We start from the raw sequence: 14,692 nt of genomic DNA, 5'->3' as shown, positions 1-14,692 counted from the left end.
CCCGACTTAATTCGACTACATTCCATTATCCTTGTTTTGCTTTTATTGATGTTCATCTTATATCCGCCTTTCAAGACACTGTCCATTCCATTCAACTGCTCTTCCAAGTCCTTTGCTGTCTCTGACAGAATTACAATGTCATCGGCGAACCTCAAAGTTTTTATTTCTTCTCCATGAATTTTAATACCTACTCCAAATTTTTCTTATGTTTCCTTTACTGCTTGCTCAATATACAGATTGAATAACATCGGGGAGAGGCTACAACCCTGTCTTACTCCCTTCCCAACCACTGCTTCCCTTTCATGTCCCTCGACTCTCATAACTGCCATCTGGTTTCTGTACAAATTGTAAATAGCCTTTCGCTCCCTGTATTTTACCCCTGCCACCTTCAGAATTTGAAAGAGAGTATTCCAGTCAACATTGTCAAAAGCTTTCTCTAAGTCTACAAATGCTAGAAACGTAGGTTTGCCTTTCCTTAATCTTTCTTCTAAGATAAGTCGTAAGGTCAGTATTGCCTCACGTGTTTCTACGGAATCCAAACTGATCTTCCCCAAGGTTGGCTTCTACAAGTTTTTCCATTCGTCTGTAAAGAATTCGTGTTAGTATTTTGCAGCTGTGACTTATTAAACTGATAGTTCAGTAATTTTCACATCTGTCAACACCTGCTTTCTTTGGGATTGGCATTATTATATTCTTCTTGAAGTCTGAGGGTATTTCGCCTGTTTCATACATCTTGCTCACCAGATGGTAGAGTTTTGTCAGGACTGGCTCTCCCAAGGCCGTCAGTAGTTCCAATGGAATGTTGTCTACTCCGGGGGCCTTGTTTCGACTCAGGTCTTTCAGTGCTCTGTCAAACTCTTCACGCAGTATCATATCTCCCATTTCATCTTCATCTACATCCTCTTCCATTTCCATAATATTGTCCTCAAGTACATCGCCCTTGTATAGACCCTCTATATACTCCTTCCACCTTTCCGCTTTCCCTTCTTTGCTTAGAACTAAGAGATGAATACACTAAGGAAATTCAGAAGAATGAAGTTTGCTGTAGTTATTAGAGTAGCATGGAGAGCTGCACCAAACCAGTCTCCGGACTGAAGGCCACAAAAACAACAACAATGAATATCTACTCCCTCCATGAAGCAAACACACCACATACATAGCTTTAGTTAGTAAATAATTATGCAGACTCATTGCATTAAAATGTGACGTAATTATTTTGACATAAAGGAAAGATTTTGTATTTGAAAACATTTATTTCTGGCACTGAAGTCCGCCTGAGAATAATTAAATTTATTTATGTAATCAAAAAGTGTCCATGCTAGTGGTCTTGTGGTAGCGTTCTCGTTCCTGAGCACGAGGTCCCGGGTTCGATTCCCGGGGGTCACAGATATTCACCCGCCTCAAGGTAACTGAGTGTGTTGTGTCATCATCATCATCATCATCATCATCATCATCATCATCATCATCCATCCCCATTATGGTCAGCGGAAGGCAACGGCAAACCACTGCCATTAGGACCTTGCTAGAATGGCGGTGCGGGTCTCCTGCATCATTCCCCTATGCTCTGTCAAGAAGCATGGGACTTCATCATTATCAATCAAAATGTATTCAGTTACATCAAGAGTGTCTTCTGGCAAAAACTTCATTTCCTTTTGAAATGTACATAAATAACTTGTTATGATAGCAAGCACCTTGAGTACAAATGAATGGGAGAGAGTGGCTGTAGGCATTTTACAAAGTGTAACTTGTAAGCTATGTTCGAAATATTCAGCACAGGTCCAGAAAGCCAGAGTAGGTAATTGAGTAGGCAGGAAGCAGTTCCATAGGAAGGGTTCAGATGCAGGTAGTCAGCTTTGGTGGTAATGACACAGTACTCGGCATCGCATGTGGTCAGTGTTTCTATATAAGTGACAAGCTTAACCTCTTTGTTGTAGGGTCAGTATTGCCTCGCATGCTCCTACATTACCCCATAACCCCAGGTAAATTTCCTGAGCTCAGCTCCTACCAGTTTTTCCATCCGTAAATAATTTATAGCAGTATATTGCAAGCAATATTTATTAAAATGATTGTTTGGTAATATTTACATCTGTCAGCATCAGCCTTCTTTGGCTCTGGATTTATCACATTCTTCCTGAAGTATGAATATTTTGCCTGTCTCTTGTCTCTAGCCCATCACATGGAATAGTTTTGTCATCGCTGTCTCTCCCAGGAATCTCTGTAATTCTAAGTGAATGCCTGCTACTCCAGACATCTTGCTTTGATTTCAGTCTTTCAGTGCCCTGGTCAATTCTTCTTGCAGAATTATATTTCCCAACTAATCGTCACCTACTTCTCCACTTTCCATAGTGCTGCCTTCTAGTCAATTTCCCATGTGTCGTTCTTCCGTACATTCCTTACACCTTTTCCTTCTTGGCTGACTTGCTATCTTAACTCTTGGTATTCATGCTCTGCTTCTCCTTTTTTCCTAAGGTTTCTCTAATCCTCCAATAGCCAACATCTATGCTTCAGTCAGGCATCCTTCGACATCCTTGCACTTGTTTTCTAGCAATTCCTGCTTGACCATTTAATACTTTCTGTCAATCTCATTCTTAGCCGTTTGTATTCCCTTTCATCTACTTCATTTATATGTTTTCACCTTTTGTCAAACATCTGCTGTGCTGCGTTACTCAATGATTTCTACTAGGTCTTATCTTATTAGCTATTTATCCTCTGCTGCCTTCAATGTATAATCTCTCAAGGCTATTCATACATCTCCAACTGTATTCCTCTCTCCTGTTTCTGACAACTGTTGCCTAATGGTTCCTCTGAAACTCTCAAAAACTTATGGTTCTTTCAATTTATCTATCTACCCATCTCTTTAATTTCCCACCTTTACCTTTTGCAATTTCTTCAATTTTAATCTGCATTTCATAACATATAAATTATGATCAGGGTCCACATCTGCCCCTGGAAATGCCTTACATATTAAAATCTGGTTTTGAAATCTCTGAAACCTTTCAGTGTCTCCAGGTCTCTTCCACGTATGCAACCTTCTTACCCGATTCTTAAACCAAGTGTTTACAATGATTAATTTAGTCTCAGACCAAAATTCTGCTAGGCAGCTTCCTCTTTCATTAATATCCACCAGTCCATGTGTGCCTAACATTTTCCCTTTTCTTTTTCCTACTATCAAACCCCAATCCCCCATAACAATTTTTCCATCTCCCTTAACTATCTGAATAATTTATCTTATGCCAGCAAACATTCATTCATCTCTTCATTATTTGCAGTGCTAGCTGACATATAAACTTCAGCTATTGTAATGGATGTTGGCTTGGTGCCTAGCTTGGCTATGGTAAAGTGTTCACCATAGTGGTGATAGAAGCTTACCCACAGACCTATTTTCTGAACACTCTCCTGTATCACCCTATTCGATTTTGTATTTATAACCCTGTACTCACCTGACCAGAAGTCCTGTTCCTCTTGCCACCAAACTTCACTAATTCCCACTTATCTACCTTCAGCCTATTAATTTCCCTTTTTAAATGCTTCTGTCTGCCTATGATCCACATAATACCAGTTTTGTTTTTTTGACGACTGCATCCTCCTCTGTAGGTCATGCTGGGAGATTCAAATGGGGGAACATTTTACGTATGAAATATTTTACCCTGAAAGATGCCATCATCACTAAATCACACAGAACAGCTGCAAGCCCTTGGGGACAATAAAGCATGTAGTTTTCCTTTGCTTTCAGGCATTTGCAGTACCAACACAGCAAAGCCTTGTTGAATAATGTTACAAGGCCAGGTCAGTCAATCATCCAGAATGTTCCTGCGACTACTGAAAACTCTACTGTCTCTCTTCAGAAACCACAGATTTGTCTGGCCTATCCAGAGAGATACCTCAGTTGTAATTGCACCTGTTTTAAAGAGAGCTTTTCCTTCAATAGTTTCTGATCACTGTGTGTCCTTTTCAGTACTCACCAGCAGATCAGTGTTCCTTCATAGCTGCACATCTATAATATCCAACCTACAGCATATATTCTTCACTCTACTAAATAAAAGAGTAAAGAATTTGGGTCTTGGTAAGCAGATATTTTGGATCTCATATTTAATTTTACTTTCCGTTTGTGGACAGATTTTACTGTTTCCCAATGCATGAGGGTTAAAAGCTCTGTGATCTATTTTTCCCATACGGTGTTTCTGCAGTCATAAGCATCCTGTTAGTTCATATAATGAACAAAGTATATTGAATGTCTGTGATGTCATTTTCATGTACTGGCTTTTTTTTTGTCATCAGTCTTCTGGCTGCTTTGGTGCGTCCCACCACGAATTCCTCTCCTGCGCTAAACTCTTCATCTCAGAGAAGCACTTGCAACCCACGTCTTCAATTATTTGTTGGATGTATTCCAATCTCTGTCTTCCTCTACAGTTTTTACCCTCTACAGCTCCCTCTAGTACCATGGAAGTCATTCCCTCATGCCTTAACAGATGTTCTATTATCCTGTCCCTTCTCCTTATCAGCGTTTTCCACTTATTCCTCTCCTCTCCGATTCTGTGCAGAACCTCCGCATTCCTAATTTTCAACATTTGTCTGTAGCACCACATCTCAAATGCTTTGGTTCTCTTCTGTTCCGGTTCCGCCACAGGCCATGTTTCACTACCACACAATGCTGTACTCCAGATGTACACTCTCAGAAATTCCTTCCTCAAATTAAGGCGGATATTTGGTATTAGTAGACTTCTCTTGGCCAGGAACGCCCTTTTTGCCATCACTAGTATGCTTTTGATGTCCTCTTTGCTCTGTCCGTCACTGGTTATTTTACTGCCTAGGTAGCAGAATTCCTCAACTTCATCTATTTCGCGACCATCAATTCTGATGTTAAGTTTCTCACTGTTCTCATTTATACTACTTCTCATTACCTTCATCTTTCTTCAATTTACTCTCAATCCATTTGAATTTTAATTCCACTCCTGACCCTTCTTTTATTTTCATAATTGCTTCCTCGATGTACAGAATGAACAGCAGGAGCGAAAGGTTACATCCCTGTCTTACCCCCTTTTTAATACAAGCACTTCGTTGTTGGTCACCACTCTTATTATTCCCTCTTGGCTGTTGTACATATTGTATATGACCCGTCTTTCACTATAGCTTACCCCTACTTTTCTCAGAATTTTGAACATCTTGCACCATTTTACACTGTCGAACACTTTTTCCAGGTTGACAACTCCTATGAACATGTCTTGATTTTTCATTAGTCTTGCTTCCATTATTAACCGCAACATCAGAATTGCCTTTAACTTGGATGCATGAGCTGTTAAGCTGATTGTGCAGTAATTCTCACACTTGTCAGCTCTTGCCGTCTTCGGAATTGTGTAGATGATGCTTGTCCGAAAGTCAGATGGTATGTCGCCAGACTAATACACTCTGCACATCAAGATGAATATTTGTTTTGTTGCCAGTCCCCCCAATGAATTTGGAAATTCTGATGGAATGTTATCTATCTCTTCTGCCTTATTTGATCTTAAGTCTTCCAAAGCTCTTTTAAATCTCTCTTCTAAATCAACTCCCGTTTCTTCTTCTATCACATCAGACAAATCTTCCCCTCATACAGGCTTTCAATATATTCTTTCCATCTATCTGCTCTCTCCTCTGCATTTAACAGTGGAATTCCCGTTGCACCCTTGATGTTACCACACTTGCTTTGTGGTTTTGAATTTCCTGTATGCAGAGTCTGTCCTTCTGGCAATCAGTTCTTTTTATGTCTTCACATTTCTCCTGGAGCCGTTTGTCTTAGCTTCCATGCACTTCCTATTTATTTCATACCTCAGCGACTTGTAACCCTCTATTCCCGAGTTTCCTGGAACATTTTTGTACTTCCTCCTTTCATCAATCAGTTGAAGTATTTCTTCTGTTACCCATGTTTCCTTCACAGTTACCCTCTTTGTACCTATGTTTCCATTCCCAACTTCTGTGATGTCCCTTTTTAGAGATGTCCATTCCTCTTCAACTGTACTGCCTACTGAGCTTTTCCTTATAGCCTTCGAGAACTTCAACCATGTCTTGTCATTCCTTAGTACTTCTGTATCCCACTTCTTTACGTACTGATTCTTCATGCTACCATATTGTGATCTGAGCCTAGGTCTGCTCCCAGGTATGCCTTATAATCCAGTGTCTGATCTCGGAATCTCTGTCTGACCATGATGTAATCTAACTGAAATTTTCCCATATCACCCAGCCTTTTCCTAGTGAACCACCTCCTTTTGTGATTCTTGAACAGGATATTTGCTATTACTAGCTGCAACTTGTTGCAGAACTCAATTAGTCTTTTTCCTCTCTCATTCCTATTCCAAAGCCCATACTCTCCACAACCTTTTCTTTCACTCCTTCCCCTACAACTGCATTCCAGTCTCCCATGACTATTAGATTTTCATATCCCTTTACATACTGTATTACCCTTTCAACATCCTCATACACTTTCTCTCTCTCTCTTCATCTTCAGCCTTCGATGTCGGCATGTATCCCTGAACTCTCGTTGTCGGTGTTGATTTGCTGTTGATTTTGATAAGAACAATCCTATCACTGAACTGTCACAGTAACACACTCACTGCCCTACCTCCCTATTCAAAACGAATCCTACTCCCGTTATACCATTTTCTGCTGCTACTGATATTACCCTATACTAATATGACCAGAAATCCTTGTCTTCTTTCCACATCACTTCACTGACCCCTACTATATCTAGGTTGGGCCCCTGCATTTCCCTTTTCAGATTTTCTAGTTTCCTACCATGTTCAAGCTTCCGACATTCCATGGCCTGACTCTTAGAACATTATCAAAATGTTCAAATGTGTGTGAAATCTTATGGGACTTAACTGCTAAGGTCATCAGTGCCTAAGCTTACACACTACCTAACCTAAATTATCCTAAAGACAAACACACACACCCATGCCCGAGGGAGGACTCGAACCTCCGCCAGGACCAGCCGCACAGTCCATGACTGCAGCGCCTTAGACAGCTTGGCTAATCCCGCGCAGGAGAACGTTATCCTTCCATTGATTATTCAATCTTTTCCTCATGGTAACCTCCCCTTGGGGGGGGGGGGGGGGGGTGTGACTATTCTGGAATCTTTCTCCAATGGAGAGATCATCATGACAGTTCTTCAATTACAGGCCACATGTCCTGTGGGTACACGTTACGTGTCTTTAATGCAGTGGTTTCCATTGCCTTCTGCATTCTCATGCCATTGATCATTGGTGATTCTTCCATCTTCAGGGCAGTTTCCCACCACTAGGGCAAGAGAGTGCTCTGAACCTCTGTCCACTCCTCCGCCCTCTTTGACAAGGCTATTGGCAGAATGAGGGGTGACTTCTTATGCCGGAGTCTTCGGCTGGCAATGCTGATTATTAATCAAAATTTAAGCAGTGGCGGGATTCGAACCTGTGACGGAAGACATTTTGATTATGAATCAAAGATGTTACCCCTTTTTTTCACTTTCTTTTTATTTTGTTCGGCGTTGTTCGTTGCGTCTGGTGTGGGCGAATGTCACATGACATCAAGTTAACTCATCAAAGGAGTCAAAGGGTTAATGCTTAACATGAGATGTTTACTGTTTTTGATAGTGAGATATATTTTCCTTACGGTGGTGGGAGCACTGAAAATGTTGTGTCTTTTGTGATACTGTAGACCATTTTAAGAGGTTTGTATTTCACTGAATAATATGAAAGATTAAAAACCTTCTGAACTTTTGAGATACAGACTGTGCAGAGACAACAAATAAGCTCCCACAACCCAAAACAAACAGATCCAAACAAACCATTCCTCGTGCCTCCCTGCCTCTCATCGGCAGCTGCTAGGCTTGTGGCTAGAAGTGGTGGCAGCACTGACTGCAAGCTGAAGGGAGTAGTAGGAAGGGGAGAAGCAGTAGGCTAGTAATGAAGGAACAGGGAAGCAGCGCACTTACTCAGCTGCACCCAGCCAGTGATGAAGCACGACACCCCATTAAACAAAACATTTCATCTACTGACACAAAAAAAAGATTTTTTCTATTTTTTTTCTAATTTTCGTAATTCCCCTGACATATTTGGACATTCTCTGATTTCCGGAACCTGTGGCAACCCTCACATTAATAAAACTATCCCCAAGAAGTTGAGCTGAACAAGATACTTATTCACAGAAAACTATGGAAGTAGTGCATCAACATTTTGAGATTCACTTTCTTGTTGACAAGAAAATGATATTTTTGACTTTTGATGAAGTGAGATATGGGACAACATTAATTTCAAGATTGTGAGTGCTGATGATCTAAGAATAATACAGCAACAAGGGTCTAAAAATATTTACAGATAAGCAACATCTTAAATTCTTTTATACTGCAGGAGAGAAAGTATTATAAGTAAATATAATTACACCATAAATGTGAAACACCATATATGCTAACTGATATACAGTGCATCCATTCCCAATTCCAATGAATTAAATTCAGTAAATTTTAGGTAGCCTACAGACAAAGCTCAGTAGGCCTACATTAGAAGTTATGACAGCTGTACTACAGTAAATACGAGCGGAGACTCATAGTTTCGCATCTGCATAATAATTTAAAATTTTATTAGAACTAAAGCAGAAACTTGGCATACAGTTCAATATTGAGCAGTTTTTACCTGACTAGCATCGAGAAAAACAGCATTACTAGGAATTGTTTTCAGCAACAAATTCTGCTGAGAAGCAACATCCTGAATCAAATGAAATGGAACTGTTATATATGTTGTTCCCTCTTCTGCGGAGATGATCTCTGCAAATGAAAAATACATTAGCAGTTAATATTAAACTCTGTCTTGAGAGAGAGGAAGAAAACAAAGAAACAGCAGACAGGCAGACAGACAGACAGACAGACAGAGAGAGAGAGAGAGAGAGAGAGAGAGAGAGAGAGAGAGAGATATATATTATCATCTTTCATTATGCATCCCTGAATTTTCCAACTCTCTCTCTCTCTCTCTCTCTCTCTGAGCAATGAGGATATTACATAGATGGGGATCTTGCAAATGCCTCCACAAGAACATTTTAGTTGTTACACATGCATATCCTTAGTTCTCTGGACATACAACAGAATAAAAAAAAACAATATATTTTTCCCCAAAGTTTTGCCTTTTCTGCGAATTAACTAATCAAGGTACTAATCTGGATCCTTTCCATGTGTAAACATAGAATAGGAAGCAATTAAGGCAAATAATGTAAGTGACATGATTAATAAGAGTTGGTAAATCAGGTTAGTAAAGCAAATCAACTTAACTGGACCACTATGCTAATGTACATTTTGAGTCACTCCCAATGAATGAGTCACAATTAGTATCTACGGGAAGTACTATGATGAATGATTACAGCTCAATTGATTACTACTTACAATTAATACCTTGTCCTTTAAAACGCATGTCATTAATTATCCTTACCTTTTCTCAACTAACTTTCTTGATACTTGACTTCTATACTTTGAAACTTGACAGTTTTCTTTCATGGACTGTACAAAATTAAGCTTAATCTTTTTTATATTAGTTCTAATTGTAAAAAATTTATTTTCATGCTTTCGGTGATTAATACTTTCAGTTCACGAATAGATATTTCTCAGAGACTTGCGTACAAGCAATGGATGTTAGACAGGTTGTAATGAGAAACTCCAACAATACCTAAATAGGTCGATCAAGTGACATAAAACTGAATATTTTTAAATTTTTATGCAGGTATTAAATAAATCACTGACAAGAAGATCAACATAAGCTCCTGTGGCTTGATCTTGCAAAACAATGTTAATACGAAAATCCACAGATATATGTTTTTGTGTAGCTTGTGCAATAAAAATGTGGCTGTGAAATGTAAACAATCTCAAAACACAAAACAGGTTCCCTCTTTTGCATCCACAGAGGAAGAGAAGTATATAATTGGAACTCAAATAAGTGGTGTGCATGTGGATAGCAAGTACATGATACACTAAGGTATTGGGGAAGAGTATGATACAATCCTTGAGAAATAATATAGGTGGTATAATATGTAATTACATGTGGATCAAGGCAAATAATACAATAGTTCTAGGAATGCTCTGCTTTGAAGTACCAGACTGAGTTGGTCTGTTAACATCCAAAAAGCAGAAACTTTAATTGCAACACAGAATTCTACAATAACACGTTATTTGTGCTCCACAACGCCGGACGGGTGTATTTGGTAATAATCAAAATAATGACAACTGTGTCCCAATGCATTCGACTATAATTGTTTATTTTCCCTTCTTTTAAAACACTGAATTTTAGAGAAAAACAACAGACTCCTTACTCAGTACGAAAGACATCAAAACTATTAGAACAAATGGTGCTCGTTGTGTTCAGAATTATGAAACGTGTCCTCATAACGAAGTTTAAACATTAGTACATATAACTATTAGGCTGTTTTACATTGTAAACATAACCTCTTCATTAGTAGGATTACTCACCTCCCTGTGCCATCACTGCACCACAATCAGTTGAAAATACTAGCTCACTAGGTTCGAAGGCGTTATTATTATGACAGCTGATTGACGTTTTAATCTGCCCGGTGGCTGCTCCATCCATTTTGTCTTTAGTTTTTTCGTCATACAGGTGACTGACTGAATGCCAGTGTAATCAGTGTTTACTACAAATAAAACAGTTTGTTACATTCACAATCCTGAACATTTGCGAGTATCGTGCATTTAGTACGGACATAAACATAACACAAATACAAGCCAAACTGTCGAAAAACTAATAAAAATAATAGAATTACATGTGATTAACGGGTTCATCTGCTCGAATATTGATGACACCCCATGTTTGTCACGTTTAAGAATCATTTTTAACCACGAAACCAGAAATGCCACAGTAGCAATTGTTAATGAATGAAAACCTATTCAATTCAAGCCGCCAAACGCTAGGCGTATACTTCGAGTTACTGTGTTCATGAGGGCCTATTTTACAGTATCATTCCGCCCAAAGAAAAATTACATGTTCCTGAAGTAGCTTCAAATTCGTATCATTAGATTACCAACCAGTCTGTTAATTGATGAGTTTGCTGAACAGGCATCACATAAAATATTCTGTTTATGATTTAAATTTCCTTGAAAACATTAAGTTTCAGATATTTTTATTCACTCAACCCGTAAATATGGCGGAAGAGGAACTGCGACGACAGACCCACAATGCTGTGGGAAGTTGTCCAAGTAGTTATCCAATTCATCAATAGATGTCACTATAAATAATTGCTATCGCGCCAATGTGTCGTGGATATTACTGTTTCTGGAATTGTTGTTTTTCACTGTGTCATCCTCAACGCTTAAGTTCTAAAATGATAATTATTGTTAAGTCAGGTGATACGTGTGATCAGAGGTACCAGTTGCACATGAGACAAGCGATGGAGGTTAGGTACTGAATTATTCAGAGTTCTTGCATTTTCATCAAAACAGATTAAAACTTTCATAGGGGGAACAGATCTGCGTTGTACGGTGATTTGTTACGGAAAACGACATGAATATGTGTCGAAAGAAATTTGTAATGGAGCCCCTTGTTCCGTTCCCTTCTATGCAGACGGTAATGGCACCGGGAACAACATAAGATTTGATCAGGAGGCACAGAAGCAAACGCGTTACTATCATTGTGCGCATGACGTCAGAGAGGAACACTTTGCGCTTACATTTGTATGTTGGTGGCTGTGGGATTTCGTGAGTGTTGTTATTTTCGCTTAGTTATGTTTGTGTAGTGGGTGATTTGCAAATGAAAGTGTTTTGTATGTGTGCGAGCAATGTCAGATTGCGCTGTTTTTGGGTGTGATTCTCGAAATCATAACACTAAACGGATTAAAGCAGTGCTCCAAGTTTACTCTCGCGATGCAGGTCTGCAAGTGGAAAAGGCAATGAGAATGTTGCAAATACTAGTACATGCTCTCGTCATCTCAAACAAACTGGTTATGTTAGAGGCTTGCGTTCGGGCCCGCTAAATTAACCGCGGTGAGGAGTTCTTAAGAGAGATTCATTTCCATCGTGTAATTTGCCTTGTAGTAGCAGCACCAGTGTTAGCACACCACATGTGACAGAATATGAGATATCGATACAAAAGGCACAGAGGCTTTAGAAAAGCATTCAGCGCGGAAGAAGAGTGCTGATAAATATGCATTTACGGATAAAGTTGTTTATAGTAATGATTCAGAATAAGCTATATAACAGAATTACCTAGCGGCATTAGAAAGGAGAAACGCGTACCTGAAAAAACATGCCGTGAAATTGCGAGCACGTAATAAAGATCTTCGAAGTCGGTATTGTCATCAACAAAACTACGTCTGCACGACGAAGAAAATAATAAAATTTTGCTTGTGTCTCCTTAAATTAATCGCTACCGGATATTGGGCAAAATAATTTCATTCAATCAAATCAGAAGTTTGTTACAGCGATCAAAATGTGTTCAGTGGTAAAGAGGTAACGTGCAAGTCAATTACTTTACGCCTCGTTTAGAAGGAAAAATTCGGGTATCTCCACATGCAGTGTCAACTTTGCATTTTTGGATTAAAAGCACCTTCAGTTGACACCCAGATATTTTTAAGTTTGTTTTTAGTTAGATTAGTTAATCTAAATGCTTTCTAAAAAGAAGGCACTTGTGTAATTCATTGAGTGAAAACGGTAGTGTCCGCTTAGTAGTTGAAGCTCTTTTAAACTCGTGGTGAATACAAAATGAAAATGAGCATCTTGTTTACTCGTTAAATGTTTCTCAAAGCCAAATTAAGAATTGCATGGTTAGTTTGAACATTCACTTTGACATAAAACTGCAAAAACAGAGTATGGTTATCATTTGTTGCTTGGATGCTTGAATAATAATAATAAAGAAACAGCAATGTCTATTTAAAAACCGAACAAATTACAGAGTGTAGCAGTAACAGTCTAGCAATAGCAGAACAGCAATTTAAATCTACTTATTTCAGCAGAAACTAAAGTACAAATACATTAAACAAATATGCAAAACATATATTGCAGCACTGTTCCAGGGGCAGATGCTGTACCTCACAGTCAGTCAGTAGAGACACAGAATGCTTACTGTGCAGCCCTATTTTTTCTATGAACCTTGAATTTGTTGAAAAATATCGTAGAATATGAAGTAAGTGTAGAGGGTTATGGCACATCTGAATACGACGGATTCAGAAATTGATGTGACCCTTGTAGCTATTATATGTATTCGTTTTGTTACAAAACGGCATAACATCCCTTTAGCATGGAGGAATAATTACTCCCTCCCAAGTTTCCAGTTTCCATTCTGTTTGTTGAAATGAAAAATGGAGGAGGAGGAGGTTAGTATTTAATGTCTTGCCAGCAACGAGATCGTTAGAGGCAGAGCTCAAGCTTGGATTAGGGAGGAATTGAGAAGGAAAGCAGCTATGCCTTTTTGAAGGAACCATCCTGGCATTTGCCCTAAGTGATTCAGAGAAATCATGGAAAATCTAAATCTGGGTGACCAGATGCAAGTGAAATGAAAAATAAGAATGTAATTAGCCTGAAAGACTCAGACTCATAAATTTGTTGGTAAACATTAATGCTCTGACAATTTATATGTGAGCCACTAACCACATAAATGAGAACTCTATGATGTGACAGTAGAACCAAAATTAAAAGGCGGTAGGATGGAGCATAGGGCAGCATAGTGTCTCTGCTAATAAATGTCTAAAGTAGCTTTGCAGTTACCTGGGACTTAACTCAGCTGACTGTCCAGAAGTGATTCATGACTGAAATACTAAATGTTACCAAACTTCATGATTTTAAACAGGTGTGAAGTCCCAGCAGAAATGAGATGCTAGGCTATTGAAGGCACTGATATATGTCTCTGTTGTCACAATATTGTGCTCCTGAACTGTGGTAGTCATTCTAGCAGACAAATTAAAGCAGCAGCTCATTATACCAAATGGTACATACACTACAATCTTTTCTTTTCTTTGAAAGTGGGAACTGCCAACTTCATACCCAGTTATGTACATATCTATTACAAAAAGTACTGTGCTTCCCCAGTGGTATTATTTTGTTAATGAACTGTTCTGTGTCTTTCCACTGTGACTCTACATGCGAAGTGCTACTCCTACCAACATAGAGATCTCGTGTTCAAACCCCCTGTAATATTTGAATTTCTTTTCTTCATGTGAAAAATACCGAGTTGCACCATGGTCCAATTTAACTCGATAAGTTAGTTCTTAGATTGGAAGAAGAAGGCAAGAGTAATAGGACTATTCGAGTGGCTGCAGTATTCACTGAAGTAAAGAAATCGAACTTTGATGTGCTTTCTATGTCGCCCTACCTTGGCACATAATTTTGTGTTGTGTGAAACCTTGCTGCTTTAAGAGTGTGTATTTTGTTGTTTATACTTTGGCTCTGTGTGTGTTGTTGATGTATATCCATCTCACATTAAATAAAGTACACCATTTTTACAAGTGTCGTGTACTATTCTTGCTACAAAATATATCCACTGTTCACCACAACAGTACTCATTTTATAGGCTATTTTTTCGTTTGCTGCGGTTATTAATGAAATGGTAAGATTTGTCATATATGGCTGACATGATGCTTGAGCAAAATGATTGCAGTAGTCACAGAAATATTCAGAGGAGGAGGAGGAGGAGATTAGTGTTTAACGTCCCGTCGACAACGAGGTCATTAGAGACAGAGCGCAAGCTCGGGTGAGGGAAGG

General features: G+C 38.9%; 1 protein-coding gene across 1 annotated transcript in view; it reads right to left on the bottom strand.

The window, feature by feature from the left end:
- The window catches only part of LOC124792233 (zinc finger protein 236-like), a 231,929-nt gene extending 221,003 nt beyond the window's left edge, over positions 1-10,926 (bottom strand). Inside the window, exons 1-3 of the mRNA XM_047257923.1 lie at positions 10,765-10,926; positions 10,457-10,635; positions 8,640-8,770 (exon numbers count right to left, since the gene is read on the bottom strand). Coding sequence (XP_047113879.1) covers positions 8,640-8,770; positions 10,457-10,574 — 249 coding nt within the window. The 5' untranslated portion in view covers positions 10,575-10,635; positions 10,765-10,926. The remainder of the gene's footprint in view (positions 1-8,639; positions 8,771-10,456; positions 10,636-10,764) is intronic.
- Between the last annotated feature and the right edge of the window lie 3,766 nt (positions 10,927-14,692).

The sequence above is a fragment of the Schistocerca piceifrons genome, chromosome 1 (genome assembly GCF_021461385.2).
Source record: "Schistocerca piceifrons isolate TAMUIC-IGC-003096 chromosome 1, iqSchPice1.1, whole genome shotgun sequence".
In the NCBI taxonomy this organism is placed as follows: domain Eukaryota; kingdom Metazoa; phylum Arthropoda; class Insecta; order Orthoptera; family Acrididae; genus Schistocerca; species Schistocerca piceifrons.
The sequence above is the reverse complement of the archived record's forward strand: the minus strand, read 5'-3'. Positions and strand labels throughout refer to the sequence as shown.